Source organism: Ambystoma mexicanum, chromosome 12 (assembly GCF_040938575.1).
Source record: "Ambystoma mexicanum isolate Mex_15411 chromosome 12, UKY_AmexF1_1, whole genome shotgun sequence".
Taxonomy (NCBI): Eukaryota; Metazoa; Chordata; class Amphibia; order Caudata; family Ambystomatidae; genus Ambystoma; species Ambystoma mexicanum.
In genome coordinates, this window is record NC_090936.1 from 101,095,839 (window position 1) to 101,113,071 (window position 17,233).

At 43.7% G+C, this 17,233-nt stretch overlaps 1 protein-coding gene across 1 annotated transcript in view; it reads right to left on the reverse strand.

Annotated features, from left to right (window-relative positions):
• Window positions 1-17,233, reverse strand: part of PKP2 (plakophilin 2) — an 810,521-nt gene that overhangs the window by 533,544 nt on the left and 259,744 nt on the right. The window contains exon 5 of the mRNA XM_069628098.1: window positions 3,747-3,954. Coding sequence (XP_069484199.1) covers window positions 3,747-3,954 — 208 coding nt within the window. The remainder of the gene's footprint in view (window positions 1-3,746; window positions 3,955-17,233) is intronic.

A 17,233-nucleotide genomic window follows, 5' to 3' on the forward strand; every position in this document is an offset into this window, starting at 1 on the left:
GTGTTCCGTACGGCACAACTTCTGTAGCATACTTTCCTTCCTGTGGGAATTGTGTTGATCATGTGCAATAGCCAAAGTTGAAATCCATATTGATAAATTGAGTTCCACAATGGTTCAGAAGTTAGCCCAGTGTGTTAAACACTCATTGCAGAGATATGTGTTCATCGTAAAGATTAGAAGAGCACACTCCAGCAAGGCTGGCTGCACCTTTCCTATGTCTGAAGTTTATAAACATACCTGCATATGTACTTGGTTTTGCAGGATAAGAGGTGCTATTATCAGCAATTTTCCTGCACCAGATAGGGGTTAATATAAAAACTAACATGGCATTCGTATGGTGAAGGTCTAGAATTGGTTTGTTCAGATGGGGCATTCTAAAACCTAGGCAATCCCCTCCAAAGAAGAGCATAAACTATTAGTCCAAGTGGTGAATAAGTATCCAAATTCAAGACTGTGGAACAAAAATGCTCATGCTTGTATCCTGGCTCTGCCAGCAGACGATACAGTGATCCTGGTCAAATCATATCTCTTGCATTACTGTGCTGTCTTCTGTGATGTTTGCCTTCTTGCATGCTGATGGCATCGTTTAGCTCATTACTTGATATTTCTTATGTAGGTCATTTGAGTGGAAGGGGTGGTAGACCGGAGCGAGCGGACTAGATGTTGTAGGCCTTGGGCAAGCATATTTTAAGGTCTACTCGTTTGACACAAAAAACATTTTGCTTTTTCTATACAAGTCAAAGGTTTTTCTGCACGTTTATGAATGACAATTTCACAAGCCATTGTTTTGGAAGTATTTCAAGCTTAAAAGTACAAAAGGACACACCTAGATTAAATCTGTTAAATCACATTGTTTGGTATGCTGGTACTTGCATACTTCCTTTTATTTTTGGAGAGAATGAAGCTAGAATAATTCCCATTGTGCGTAACACCCTTCTGTAATATTTTGGATAAAAAAATTGTCAGGTTTGGAATTGTGATGTGTACTTTGCAAGTTAGTTTTATAAAATGAGATTGTTTTAGTACAAGGTAAGAGCTGGAAAAGAAAGTGTTCAAATGCAGAAATTGCATAGTTGGAACAAATCCCAGCTATACCCCTTAAGCAATGTGTGATCCTGGGCATCTCATTTAATATTGTATTGTCTAACCTCTGAGAATTGCCAGTCCCTAAACCTTTCAAAATGGTCAGCCCTTCAGAGTGATTTCCTTCTCAGGGTATGATCTTCATAAAAGCCTCACTCATGGTTTCACTGGCTCTTAGGTTGCTTCCACTATAACAGTGACCATTGATATACAGCACACCTTGATCTCTAATGGCAACACTATATGAAAACCATGCCCCACTTCTAATCTCCGTCTGGCTAGAGACACCTTCCTGGTAGCTTCTAATCGGCATTCACTATCCATGCGATGTGTAGCTTTCTCCTTCCTTACAATTGGTCTACTCTAGCCATGCTGGAGCACTTTTGCATTCTCCGAGGCAGCTAATGTGATTTATCTGCCTATTATTGGTTACATGTATCTTTAACATACAGTCCTGCATACCTCCCCGGATGCCATTGATAAAATGCATCCTGTTTCTATACTAGAAGAGAAGTAACCAATTTGTAATATAACTGTAAATGTAATGCATATACAATTACATATACAATTGCAACATAATATCCTAATTTTAAAAAGAGCAACAGAGAAAGATAGAACATTACACAACTTGCATGATCTCATCCTCCAGGGAGACCAGTATAGATGGCGATTAATTCTTTGTTGTATGTACCTTACGCCTAAGTCCACGTTGTATTTAACTGGACCTGTTCATATGCGGTTCCATTCAATATCTCACAACGAGTAACCCAGATCGGAATCCCAATTCCCTCTACCACACTGCAGTGTCAATTGAGATGTGGAAGGTGCAATCAATGTATACAAAAGTCGACACAGACAAGGGCGTTGTCTTGGAGAGAAGTAATATTGCAGGTGTTGTGTTCATTGTTACATGAATACCGAAATACTTAAGAACCGAATCAGAGCACATTTCCCGTGTCAGAGTCTTTGTAATATTACCTTTATAATTGGAGAATGCACCATGTTTATCATTCCGGTTAGAGCAAGAATGAAGAGTGTAAGGGGACTTGAAGGGAGTAAACATGCATATTTTGAATGCTGCGAGGCAGCAGATCAACCTATAGGTTATGGTCACGGCTGTAGTGCCACCAAATATTCTTGATCACTTAATTCCCTTGGTTTGGTGGAGGGGGGGCCCCAAAGATGTCCATGCCCAGAGCCCCAAAAGTGCTTAAAATGGCCCTGCACTCGGAGCACGGCGACATAAACAGCAACAGCTTGCCTCTTAAGCCATCTGAATTTTAAGCAGCCAGTTCTATAGCTCAGCGGATTAGCAAAGGGCTGTTCAGACACGTAAAAATCACAGCAGTGCCAATTTAGCACGTCACCCTACTTGAATCGATACATTTTTTACCATTAAAATGTGCGCCCTACTACCGGGCTAAAAAGCATTATCTGACAGGAGGCCTTGTATCGTATCCGACACGTTTTGTTGAAGTAAAATGGTTTGGGGTTTAGTCAATATGGACTAACCGCTGACAGGATTGTGACCGTAGAGCAGTTTGTTGGCAGTTCAACCGCATGTGGTTGGATTGAAGGGATATTGGCAAGTAAGTGCCCGAGCCCTGTGAAGGGGGCCTTTTACATGGCAATGATGGATTGACGCACAGTGGGCCAGGCCAGGGCCTGGCGTCATGAGGTAAAGAAAAGCTTACAATAGCAGACAAGTTCGAGGTTCCAGCATGATCTAGGGGGCTGGTCAGGGCTAGAAATGAGGTACATAAACAGGACCTTGTCTCGGACATCAGCGCCAGGTTAGGCAACAGTGGGGCCTATGACAGCACATGCAATACTTCCCGTCCTCCATGGTACAGCAAAAGGGGCACGGATGTCAGTGTGGATTAAAACGCCTGGCACTCTGATGGTCTGTGTATGATGGGTGAAAGGGCAGGGCCAGCAGTGGGGAGCAGGAAGGCACACATAGCACACCAGAAAAAAGGAATGGGCCGAATCCCGCAGCCCAGAGTTTCACGTGGATTTTCTTAAGTGAAATAGCACCCACTACTGCGTGTTGGGGGCGCTTGTTAGATAACCATACCCCCCAAAGTCCCACTGCAGCCAACCATGCTGCTTTGAACGCTTACTTTTGTTGTTGTTAAAGCACTTCAATTCAGAATTCAGGGGGTTGCTGGAGGTCAGAGGAACGGATCAGCTGGATGGGATCATCTTTTATTTGGACGCTTAAGGCATTAAGATAGCTCAGCAAGTTAAGCGCTCACTTCAGAGGCCTGTGTGCAACCTCCATTTACAGGTTCAATTCCAAAAAGGGGCGACTTTACCCCCTTTGAGGTAAGAACATGGGGTACCAATAAAGTGGGTAATAAGAGAAGTTCACAGCGCTTAGAAGTACGAGAAATCCATCCCTCAAGTGCAATACAAAAATGTGATATTCTAAATGTCGTTGCTGATCAGGGCTGGGAGCACGCCTTGATTTGAACCATAAGTGAGCTGGGCCCAATGTTTTAGTCAACAATAATCAGGATCCATAACTTACTATAGTGCCAAAACGCCTCTAAAGATCACAGATCCCGGTAGGGCCCAACCCAGGCCAAAGCCTCTGAGAAGAGGACATATTTCTGAAGGTGCGCATACATGCATACATACATGCATACATGCATACATACCAGTGATTTGCTTTTTCGTCTCCAAGTCCCGCGTTTGCTTCAGGAGTCGCAGCAGGACTGGGATTCCACGATGCTCGCACACTTCCAGCTTGTTATCGTTGTCTTCAAACACAAGGTTTCTCAGGGCGGCACACGCTGCTCTCTGGACATCTTCGTTCTCGTTATTCAACAGCTGTAAAAGCTTTGGAATGCCACCGAGAGAATACACCTGAGGGGCGCACAAAAGGAGAATAAAAAAAAAACAAAAAGCGCAACTCGTCACTGTCTTCTTAAATCAACATTTCTTGATGTATGTAAAGTCAACTGGCTGAGACCGTTTACATCACAACATAACCTTTGACTCCCATCTTATCTCTCTGCACCTGGCATTGGTCAGCGGGGACGGGCTTCAATCTCAAAATGGCGGCCTAATTATCCAAAGTATGCCGGGGCCTACATGTCGGCCTCACACCATGCATTAGCGAGCTTCATGTAAAATGCAGCGCGGGGGCGAAGGGGGGGGGGACAGTATATAGCAGCCCTGAACGGGCATGACTACCGTGTCTATTTTCCTTTCAGGACGCAGGTTTCAGGATAATCACACACAATGTTGGAAAACATGCAACACAAAGTCAGTTTGTTTAAGCGTGACAGATCTGCTAGGGGAAAGCGCTCAGATTTTGTGAAATGTTAGGCGCTTTAGTAAATGGAATCGGCCATGATCTGCTAAACAGTTTCACTTTCAAACAGCGCTCTGCGTTTTAAAAACTGGTATTAGTGGAGTTGTATCCGGGCCATTGGATGCATTTCTTACCAACAACCAACATTTGCTGTAATACCCGCTTATTGGGCTTGAGTAATTGTCAGGCCATCATAAGGTGTAGCTGAAACGGGGCTACACTTTTAGAAAGTGCCAGGCTGATTTTGTTAACTTACAAGTGTAAACCTTATTTTGGTTGCCAGAGTTTACAATTTGGAAGGATCATTCTTACTCTCATAACTGCGTCCTCTAATGCTATGGACAGAAGTTATTCATATTCGCTTTTATTTTGCAATATAACTAGTCATGCCTTTAAAACGTAAGCAAGCATTTGAAAAGGACTTAAGTGGATGAATCCAACCGTCTGGTGGCAGGTTAATATAAGCCATATATAGGTGTTGATGACCTGGTGACTGTTGGGATAATACAACTGAACACCAACAGTGAGGGGTGTTGCTGGGTCCAGAAAAGATCCGGGGCTATGCTAATTTTGGGACTGTCGGAACTGGGGGCTAGCTAGCCTTTCTGGTTGTAACGCTCTGAGCTTGTATCCGGTGCTACAACCAAAAGACCCGGGGCTATAGTCTCCTCAGACCACCCCCCCCAGCAACGCCTCTGCCAACAGTCAATTGATGTATTTTAGTCACTCTGGTGGTGCACAGTGACCCATTCTTGTTTGTGTCTGTGCAGATTCAGTTTATATGGGCCCGGTGTCACCCATAACCATTTCGGTGTAGCCAGGAAACCTTCCTTTGTAGACTTGCCCCTCCACCATCCGTGGGGATTAGCCAGGAACTCGGCCTCTAAAAACAGCCCTGCCAGAACACTAGACATGTCACTTCACTTCAAGGTGTAGATTGCTGGAGACGTAAGCAAACATAAGAAGAGGGTGGAGTTGGGGCAGGCCAGAGGAGTGGTTCAGGCCACAGAGGTCCCACTATCTTGTTTTAAGAGCGTGGATTGGTCCCTTGACAAACTTGCTCGGGGCCAATACACTGTAGCATTTTACCTATATATGTGGGGAGACCCCACCCCCTGAAGGGATTCATCCTTGGACTCTCTGGATTCACTGGAGACTGGTTGGAGTACCAAAGTCTCCACTGCCAGAGATGTGAAGAGCAGAGACTTCCAAAGAAGAGGCACACTCTTTCACCTACTAGTCTGCTGGCTGTGGACCAGGGCCTCTCTGCTGCCCAAGATCCTGTTCTCTGGGAGTGAAGGAGCCATGCAGATGCACTCAGCCAACATCCCTGGAGTGGAAGTGCAGAGAAAGGGACTCTCCTCGTCCCTTCAGGTCCTGCACAGGGCCTCCCAGCAACCCAGAAGTCAAGGAACCACCCCGGGCCTGGATTCCCACCCCAAAACCATTGCCTGCCTGTCCCCCATGTGCGGTTACTGCTTGTGAACCGCATCATGTGTTGGAGCCAGTCACCCAGCTCACCAACCATACAATAAATAAGCACCTCAAAGTGCCTTTTAGCCTGACTGGATGCCGGTGAGCTGCAAGAACCAGACTAAAAGGTATCTGCAGTGGTCCCTGTCCATATGGCCTGCCTTTGAGGGTCCTAGTGACTTGAAATATCCTGCACTCTACCTTATTCCGAAGGCAGTTTTCAGTGCTACTGCACCGATTGCCGGTCTACCCCAGTCTTCAAGATCCAGAGTGCCCTTTAACTACAAAAGCCTACATGCTCTGTTTTCTTCCTACAGGGTTGGGGTATTCGTGCATTTATTAACTGCTTTCATTTTTTATTTTTTTTAGTTCAACGGTTACTGTTTCATCATACTTTGATTGGACATTCTTAAATTTTGGTTCATTGGACTATTGCTGTTTGGGCCACTGCTGTGCCAGCGCGCGCCCCTTCTAGTATAGCCTGCCCTCGGCCTGCGCTACCCAAAGAGGAGAATGAGGTATACCATTGTGCTGTGCCTTGTTCACCTTTATGCTTGGGATCACTGCTGAGTTAGTGGTAGTGCAATGTAATGCCTTCCAACCCCCCACCCCTCGTTTATAGCTTACTTTTATTTTATGATCTCATACTTTTACTCCTGCAGCGCAGTAGTTATTTTGTGACACTAAACACGTCGGACCTTATTCACAGAGCGTTTTCCTATGTGATTGCACCATTATAAAATGCTTCTATGAATCGGGCCCTAAGGCATGAACTTAAATGAAGCAAGACATCCTGCTAAAATATGAACCACTTTCATACAAACATATGGTGTAATTGAGAGTTCTCGCATGATCGATATTGGCATGAGGCAAGGAGAGCAAGGATGAGGATTAAGATGAACACACTGCATTCTTAACTGTTTGGGGCAGGCATATTCTATTATTTCCTATTTCTCAAGTGCTGAGCCGTCACAGTGGCGGCCTGGTAGTAGCGCTAAGTGACCATTTGCTAGTGCATTCCTGCAGGATTTCCAGTGGAATGTAGTCTGCAGCATAGCCTACATGGACATAACGGTTTATGGTGTTAATCTCGAAAGCAAAAATGGCGAGTCATTTTTGCGAAAAAATAATGTCGAAAAAAAAAATTAAAAAAAAACGAATTTCTTTTTAACTACGTTTTTTATTCGAAATGGGGGGGTTCCCTCCAACCCCCCCTTTTTTTTGTTTTTCTTTTTTTTTACTCCAGGAACCCCAAAAAAAAAAAAAAAAAAAAAATTATTCGATTTTTTATTTTTCGACATTATTGTTTCGACATTGTCATTCGACCTTTTGTTTTCGAAATTATGACCGACCACCGGACATAACATTAGGAGACCGTGCAAAGGCTTTTCAGTGATGTTAGCAATAGGCTGGCTACAGGTGGTGTGTGGGTGTGTGTGTGTGTGTGTGTGTGTGTGTGTGTGCGTGTATCTCGTGATCATTTCCCTCCAATTAACGCGCAGGAGGCAGGCTGCAATATTCCCTTTGTTCAAATCCCACCACCTTACACAGACTCCACATGCCGTAGACCTGAAGGTCACAGCCTAGAAGAGACGTGCTATTCCTGGCCGCCCGCGCCTGTCTCCACTCAGCAATATGCGAAGACAGGAACAATTATATCACACTGGCCTCACATGCATATTTCATGTGACCTTTGTCAGACACTCCTCCCACATAATAGAACATCGAGGCTGCACGCGATCCAAGTTTACTGCACATGATTAATTTGGAAATCAAAATATCAATTAACCATGCCACCATTAAATTGTTCAAATGCATTTCAGTTCTGTGAAATATTCTAGCGGGTGGGACCTCCCCCATGCACATGTCCCCTTCACTGGGGATGAATTTTACACTAAGCCAAGCTTTCTGCAATTGTGGAAATTTTCAGCACTGAAAAATCCTTAACCCCAGTGTTCCAGGTATATAACCAATATCCGAGTACTGCCTACCAACCAAACATCCCGCAACAACTCCCTGCGTGAAACACCTCTACGGCTTCACCCCACTCCAGCAGGGTACTGTTGGAAAAGTATTGCACCAAACTCCTCAGGGCAACATGAGAAACTGAATACCATCTCCGCACAAACCACCCGCCTTACATCAGGGACGTCATTTCACCAAAATGCCAAGGGTAGTGGAAGTGACATTGCACGACCCATTGCCTCCTGATATCACAGGAAGTGATGTCATTTGACTGCCTCCCGAGTGACATCACAGGAAGTGATGGCAAACGACCGTCAGATTTTTCAGATGCATCTAGCACCCGTGTTTCCAGGCACTCTCGCTCATTTCAGCCAGATTTAAGAACCGAGGCACAGAGGGAGGCATGATTTGTGCACAATCACACATTTGGGGAATGTTATTTTCCAGATTCGACGTGGGGTCTATATGTAAAACATACATAATGCAGTATTTGTAACAGGGTCACCAAAATCTCTGCAGGCTACAGCTGGTGTATGAAACATCTATAGGCCAATCGACACAGAAGTACACCTTATCTGTGGCATTGATGTGTTAAGCAAACCAAAAAAGCACCGACTTGGAGAAGCGTCCGCTGCAGTTCACCCAGGAGAAAAAAAGCTGCACGAGTAAGGCCTAAAAATTCAATCATTGACCAGGATTTAGTATCAACAAAATTCCCTGGTTATAAATAGATCTATGAGTCAGCTACCACTACGATCGATAGGTTTCTTCTCCTATTAGACTGGCCTGTGTGTACAGGGGAGTGCACATGATAATGTTATCTTTGCTGGAGTATAATACCTGGGAACATTTCTTTCAATAGAACCAAGACCTCCCAAAGTTTTTATTTTCTACTCGAAATACTAGGTGCCAGAGGACTTAAAAAAAAAAAACAAACACACCATTTAATGTTATAACATTGCTGCACAAATAAATCCATGGCACCCCACAGGTATTTTTAATTGAAAAAAACCCACAAGTTGCTTCTAACCCGGGGACTCACTGGCAGACTTCAAGGCGCACACTGCACACTACCCCTTTGTCAGACCCAGTAGTGCACAATGGCGTAGCACAAAATTTGGCGGCTCCCCTGCGAGCCACGCTGCGTCACCCCTCTTCCAAGCTCCTTAAAGCACAGGGCACGCCAGACCCCGGGCCGCAATGTCCATGACGATTATGCTGCTGCAGGGGCATGCACTATTGCAAGAGAAAGAAGTAAATGTTTTTTAATCAAAGCTTAAATGTTTAACGTAACATAGAAAGAAGAGGCCGGTGCCTGGTCTACATATATACCAGCCACCAGTGGTGGCTGGTGAGTTGTTTATGTTGGAGGGTGGAAGTATTTGTCACAAGTACGTGATTGCGACCGAGCGTGGCGATGGAACCTGAACTAACGAAAATGGGTTGAGGAGGCAAGGGGGCTTCTTCTCCCTCCCCCCTGAGAAAATGTTTTCAATAATGGTGCATTACACAGCATAGTTTGTGAAAATCTGGTTAAAAGGCCAACGAATTAGGTAAAAGTCAACCAATCGGTTTTGTAGGCTAAATCATGAAAAAAAGTACAATAGCTACAAGTCACCAAAAGTGCACAGGGTATTTCGCAATGCATTGTCATGCCGGTGCCTGCAATATGCCTGCAATATATGCCGGTATAAATAACATTTTCATGCTGGCTCCACCAACATATACTAGTATTCCCATAGAAGACCATACTCATGTTTCCTTTAAGATTTTTGTTATATTATCATTATTGGCACCGGGCACAAAACTGGCTTTGCCAATATATGCCAGCACTCCTACTATTTAAAAACATACTCCCATTGGTTTGGCCATTAAAAGTGATGTCACAATATGAACACCTGTCCAAACTGGTTCCAATGTAAGCCAGTCTAGACCCATAAGAACACTTATCATGCGTGATTGGTCATATATGCTCAGTTAATAAGTCATGCTACAGCAGAAAATATACAGGACGCTACGCCAAACCCGGAGTCTAGCAAGGTAACGCTACTTACCATGCTTGCTTTTTAAAGATGATGAATAATGCATGTCATGCTACAGTAAGCAATGGTTAGACTGACTGCAACACATGAACTTGGCTCTGCCTGAAAATACCAGTAAAACTTGTAAAGTCAATAAAGGATGTGGCAGAAATTTTCCAGTGAGAGAGAGAGACACACACACACACACACACACACACACACATTTTACTCAACGGTCACTCGCCGATACAGTCACTCACATTCACTCACACTGGATTCACCACATAGGCGCACACCAAACCCCATGCAGAACATGCAAACACACACACTACCACATCCATACTCATTCACCCACTAGTCACTCACTCACCTCACACCTTCTCTTACATCCGCTCATTGCATTCTCAAAAACAGGCATATGCTCATCCACTCATTGCATTCTCTACACAGGCATGCACCCACCCACCCTCCCGATAACATTGAACAGCACACATCACTTCTCACTCATCCACCTTCTTACTTCCACTCATTGCATTTTCTAAACATGCACACACCCACCCAGAACATTAAAAAACACATCACTACTCATTCACCCACCATTCACATACATCTGACATGCAAAACACGCATCATATTTAAAAGAAAAAGCCTGCTTACCTTTTTTCTTGCAGCTTTGGTCTGTCCTTCCAGGTCACCCATGGCTCCTCCGTGATGCTCACAAACAGGAACCAGGAAGCTGCAAGAGATTCCCGGTTCCTGTATGTGAGCTGCAAAGAAGCCGAGGGAGAAGGGGTTGGTGCTGAACGTGGGGTGTGACATGTCATGGTCAGCTCCAACCCCTAGTGAACGCCTCCCCAGCCCAGGCTTCACCCTGATGGGCGAGGACTTGGCCGGGGCCTCACCAGACCTGGCTTGACAGGACCCCACGCATTGTAGGGGCCTCTGCTACACCAGGAGATTCTGTTTTTAAGAATAAACTGTGGGTCACAAGGGAGTCCCCATGGGTTGCAACTGTAGCCCCCAGGGGTTGCAGTTTCAACCCCTGGTGACCCCCAAATGATGTCCCTGCCTTACAGCCTTCAACCGAAAGTAGCCATTGCAATAATATGGTATTGCTAGTTAAAATAACTCCTCCAACCCTACCTTACACCTGCTGCTCATCTTGTATACGCAATACGAATACAAGGCTCCAGACACCAGAGTTCAAACTGGGGTGATCACCGAGAGGTTTAGCAACTGCCCTTTCAGACAAGGATACAGCACTACAAAGTAATACCAATGAGAGATATTCATTATTTGTATTTTTTTTTATTTTTGTGTTTATCAATGTATTGATTTTAAAAAATTGGGAATTTTCTCCATTCTTTGTTTTTCATTCTACTGCCTTTTTTTTTCTTTTCTTTATGCAAAACACCTTCGACCCTGAAATAGCACTTGGACCTTAGACTATGGCAGTGACTTTTTGGGGGTTCTAGATTTTCAAACTAAACAAAATGCTGGTTTTAAGTCAACCGGATAGGATGCACTCGTTTTTATGATGGTTTCACTCTGTTGTAAATTTTGATCGTTTTATTTCATGGACAGTCTTCAGGAAAGCAATATGCATTTATACATTTGAAAAAAAGAAACAGGAAGACTACAGTGGAGCTGAAGCTCATAATTTAATGGGTGGAATTCAGAAGTTTGCGATTATATAAAATCAATTAATCTGTGAATTCAATTAATAAAATCGATAATAACTTTTTTTATAAAATACGGATAACGATTAAAGCACAATCTGGCATAGGGGGAAGGAACAAGGAAATATAAAGGCTCAACCAAAGGGGGCAGTTGAGTGGGGAGTGAGAATAGAGGAGCTGTCCGTGGTGCTGAGGGAAGAAGGTGCAGAAAGAGCTGGTGGAGGTCCTGATGGGGTCAAGGTGCAGTAAGAGCTGGAGGTGGAAGAGGAGGCAAGAGGTACTGAGAGTTGAAGGAGCAGGAGGAGGTGCATAGTGAATGTAGGCCAGAAGGAAGGTTGGATGAGGTGATCATCAAGCAGGAGAAGAGGAAAGATGAGGAGGTTAGAGGAGGTGAAGCCAAAGGAGGGGGTGGAGAGCAATGAAGGACAGATAAGGAGAGCATGGCAGAGGTGAGAGTAGGAAAGCAGGACACTGCTAAGCTATAAGGTTTCTGAAGGGAGTAGGAGGACGAACGAGCATGTGGTGGGCATATCAGTGTAGTTATTCATCCCGCCAGGACCAGGTATAGAACCTAGGTTCAGCCTCACTCCCAAGGCACGAGTGAGCAGAGAATCATTGAGGATAGCAAGACTCAGTAGATGGCAGTCGGATCAAGCTCAGAGGAAAGAAAGGGGAGCCGATTCGCAATAAAGCACCAAAAGACCCCCGATCTCACCTCCCCTTTACAGGTCACTCCTATGACTCGAGTGTCGCTGCTCAGTCTGTGGCACCGCACGAGACACAAGGGCTCCCAGAGAGGGCCCAGTGGGACAACTCTCCTTGAAAGAATGAATGACGTAGACAGGTAGGCAGAAATGCACAGACAATTTTTACATGTTCTTTTGAACTGAGAAGACTTCTATTTTGCCATTCTGACCACTTTAGTTTTACCAGCCGTGTACATCGAAAAGTTTATTTGGGTTGAACATTCCCCCTCAAGTGCCACCCTCTGGAGTCCACTTGGCTTTGTGACTCCACTTTTTCTGCTCCACCCTCCTTCCCTCGCTCTGCCACTTCCTTTCCATATTCCAGCCTTGTCTTCATTGCCACCTTTCATCTTTTGTCATTTATTTTGCATCCCTTATTTTATTTAAATGTTTTCCACTTTAAATTTTTTCCACGCTTCCTTCACCATTCCTGCATGCCTCCCACCAGCCCCTTCCATCAGTACATTCCTTCGTCCTTCCTTTCATTAGTGCAGGAATATGGCCATAGAACTGTGAAAGCACATGGGCCATACCATGACCATTCCCCTCCTGTCTTTCACCGGGGCTCACAAAGGAAGCTTGGTGCCAGAGCCCCAAGGTATGGAGGGGAGTGGCTTGCTTGCTAAAATAGATAACAGTAAGTACCTTTAAAAATTCGAATAAATCTAGCGCATGGTCTCCGAGGTAGCTCCGCCTTGATAGAAATGGGAGGAGCAGTGGTCATCATATGCAGAGATGCAGCCCTAAAAGAACAGGGACCCATCCTGGGGGTCACTATGCTGCAGGCTAGCTGTAGCCTGGTGAGTTTATGGGCATCACCACCTAGGACTATTCCCGTAATCCATCTTTCATTCCATAAGGTGCACTAATCACCAAGGCCAGGCACCAGTGTCCCTACATGACTAATACAAATCTGGGTCAACCGAAAGCCTGCAATTATGGAATAGTTGCATTCCTCATAGGAAAAGAACCGTTGGGGTGGTTTAGACCTTGGCGTAAAATTAAACAACGTTGTGAATGATGCTCCGAAACTTGGCAACCAGATCATTGCATGGCTTTTGTATGCAGACGACTTAGTTCTCATTTCACAAACGCCGAGAGGCCTACAAAACATGCTTGATAAACTGGATCAGTATGTTGCCAAGAATAATTTGACCTTAAACCTGGAGAAAACACAAGTGATGGAACTGGGGAGGCATGGATCTAGATCAAAGAAACAGTATTGTTGGTATTTGAACAACCAAAAGTTGAATGTAGTTAATGAATATAAATACTTAGGTGTCATATTTAGCAATTCTCCTATTAACATGCCTCAAAGAGACAGTATAAAGGGTAAACTGTCGACTTTAATATCGCAAGCGAGGATTTTACAATTTAAGTATGGCAAGTTTTCATGCAAGCACATACTTATTTTCTACCAGCAGAAAGTAATTCCTATTGTTACTTATGGATCTGAATCCTGGTCGCCCCTGCAGGCCGGTTATTGGGACAAAATTGAGGCAAGGTTTTGGAAAAAAGTATTGAATCTCCCAGACTCAAGCCCAACGGCATTGCTTCGTTTTGAGTTGGGAATCCTCTCGGTGAATATTCAAGCATCCTGGAAGAGATGTTGCTTATTTCGAAAATGTGTGTTGGGTCTATCTAGCAATAGTGTATTAAGAACTCTGGCAGATTATCTATTGCGATCGGAACATTTATTCCCTTCAAACTGGAGAGCGGCTGTTTTATCGGACCTAACAGAAGCAAACATCTCATTAGATCTTTTACTATCTAATCCCACCAAAGCCAAAACAAAACTGTATCAACTGGATTGGCACTTAACTCAACAGAACTGTGTAAAACTAAAAGACTTTGATAGAGCTCTGTTTGGGCATAAGAAAATCCGGCAAACTGCTGACTATTTATTAAAATGTCCCTCACACAAATTGAGAAATCAAATATTGAGGTTTCGCCTGAATTTATGGCCAACTAAACAAATCTTATTAAGGAGGGGTATTATTAAGATAGACTCCTCATTCTGTCGATTCTGCAATGATGGGAAAACCAAAGAAACCTTGAAACATTTATTGATAGAATGTGTTGCACTCCAATTGCAGAGAAAAGACATTCTTGACAAATTAACAAGGTACCATTACACAAGTCGCTCTAACGATGAGCTATGGCATGAGCTGTTTGCGACCTCAAAGATAACTGTAAGAATAGCCACTATCCAATTTCTAAATAAGATACTGTGTCCAATATATCCAAGTAAGTAAGCTGTTTGGTTAATGGAAGAAATTGGGTTGAATTTGGCTCTCTATATACATCGATAACCATTTGAATATGAAGTGCTTATATCTAATTTTAATATGTTATTATTGTCTGACTCATAGAATTAGACATGCTAACTGGAAGTGGTTTCATAGGAGGTTTTACTTATTTTTCTCTTAATCATCAGTTAAGCAAATGTATTTTTTATCTTATTTGTCAAAATTCGTTTTTCTTATGATATCTGTGTTTTTATTTGATGTATGTTTTGAAAGGTTGATTTAATCAGCCATCCAAAATAAAATTAAAAAAATAAAAAATAAAAATTAAACAAATCTGTACAACACTTCGAAAAAAAACCAAAAAAAAAAAATAACTAAATTGAATTCTTTTGGAAATGTGCAGTTTCATCAAAAGGGGCATAGGGAAAGGTTTTAAGGAGGGGGTACCAAAAGTTTAGAAATCCCCATGCTTTACATTGACGAAATTTCTGTCGCGCCATCATCTTGAACTGCAGGACGGAATGCTGTCAAACATTTCTGAGGAGTGGACATCTGGTCCAGTAAGCATGCTTTCACAAACATGGTGAAAAATCAGTACGCTGGGGGTAACTATGCGAGGGGGAATCACCTGGATGGAGGAGACTTGGGGAGTGGGGCCAGGATGTCCCTAGGTGAGACAACATGGTATACTCCCCCATTTCCTTTTCATAATGAACCCTCCATCCCTCAAGCCTTTGTAGGCCATTGTCAAGCCTTTCCCTGTTCTTCACACCAAACCTTCCCCAAGAAACACTATCTCAACACTGGGAGGAGACCAACTAGGAAGACATCCTCATTTTAGTAATGCAAACATCAGCCTCAGCTGTGTACTGGGACGAGGACGACAGCATGAGAAAAGCAGAAATACAGTTCTAATGGTGAGCGGTCTAGTTTTTCCTAGAATCATCAGGGCAGCAGGAACTAAACCAGACATCCATGTAGAAATGGAAGCAGCTGTGAAAGAAGGGCAACCAATTGCTGGGTGCAGGCAGACCTCTCCGGATCTGCGGTGTGGTAAGCAGATCACTCGAGACCTGAGAAAGGATGCAAAGAGTATGCAGCAGGAAGTGGAGCTGAAGGACGCTGGAGGCAGACCGAAAGGAGACCGGCATGACAGAAGAATGCGTTCGAGCAAGTCCCGAGCAGCAGGAGGAGCATTCCTCGGTGAGTGGAGCCACAGAGCCGCTGGGAGAAGATGCAAAGTACTGCACGGAAAGGAGAGAACCCATGGCGGCCGAGGACCTTGCATCAAAGCCATAAGCTCAGACCGGTCATTGAACCAAGACGGGGGAACACCAGGTTGGCAGGTGAATATGTAAAGCAGACAACAAACATTGATTTAAGTGGAATTAAGCATTTCTCCGAATCCCCAATGAAGTGAAAGTAAATTTATGCATTTGTGAATTCCAAACGAAGTTAAAGTCAAGTACTTTTGAATACCAAACAGAATGAAAGCAAAGTACTTTTGAATGCCGAACGAAGTGGAAGCAATTCCAAATACTTTAAAATATCAAACGGAGTAAAAGTGAGTTTTTAGCATTCATGAATTTTGGGTAAAGCAAGCAATGAACATTGATTTAAATAGAACCATGTATTACTATGAATACGTAAAGTAAATGCAATTAGAAACACTTCTGAATACCGAACAGAGTGTAAGCAAGCTTGAGCAATATTGAACATTAAACAAAGTAAAAGAAAGTTTGGGAATCTGCCTAAATACAGAGAACTGCATTATAGGAGAGCAAAAGCCAAAAGGAGAAATTAAAAGGAACTGCATGTTATGAACACACATTGGCAAGAGCCAGGAGAATGTAAGAAAGTATAAGTGCTCAGTGATCAACCAAGCCACTGTGTAGTGTTTTGAGAGTGACACAGGTGGAGAAATCACAGAGGAATGTCAGGTTGGTGCAGTGGCCTAGTGCTAATGGAAAAACAGCAAGTAAGGGGGACTGGTTGCGTGACCTGTAATGGGTGGACTGTGGGGCTCCAACAAATACACCATGACCGAGTGCAACCCCGGATGGAAAAGCCAATGCAAGTACCTAAGGTGAAGCAGTGACAGTGTTGATGGAAAAGAGGACAAGAAGGGGCATCAGTTACGCGGACTGTGTGGTGTGACAACAGAGCCTAGACCGAGTGCACCACTGTATGGCAAGGCCACGGAAAGCAGCCATGAAGAAGATTGTATTTAGACTACAACAAACTCTTATGTGACTTTTGAAGTTAAGAAACTGAACTGCCTATGTGAACTATTGAAAAGTACCAATAGTATAAGAGCTGGGAAGTGTCCCAATGAACTCTGGTTTTGAAAAGCTGAAATATTTGAACTCTTGGGCAAAGGAAACCCTATGCCTTGTGAACTAGTTTGGACTTGGGGAATGGAAAGCCGATTACAAGCCAAGAGCTGGAAGAAGCTCTGAACTTTACTTTGAACGCTATTCATTTTCATGCTGACATCCCTACCCATTGTATACAGTTACCACGTGAGGGCAATTATAGGTTTTGAACAGACGGACATTTGCTTTAGACTTCCTGACACAGACTATCCTTAGTTTTATTTAGGTAGGGAAAGCCCACCTTACCATAGGGCAAATTAGGCATTACTCCATCCTGAATTTTGAGTTAATAAAAATGTGTAGACAAAACTTGACCTATG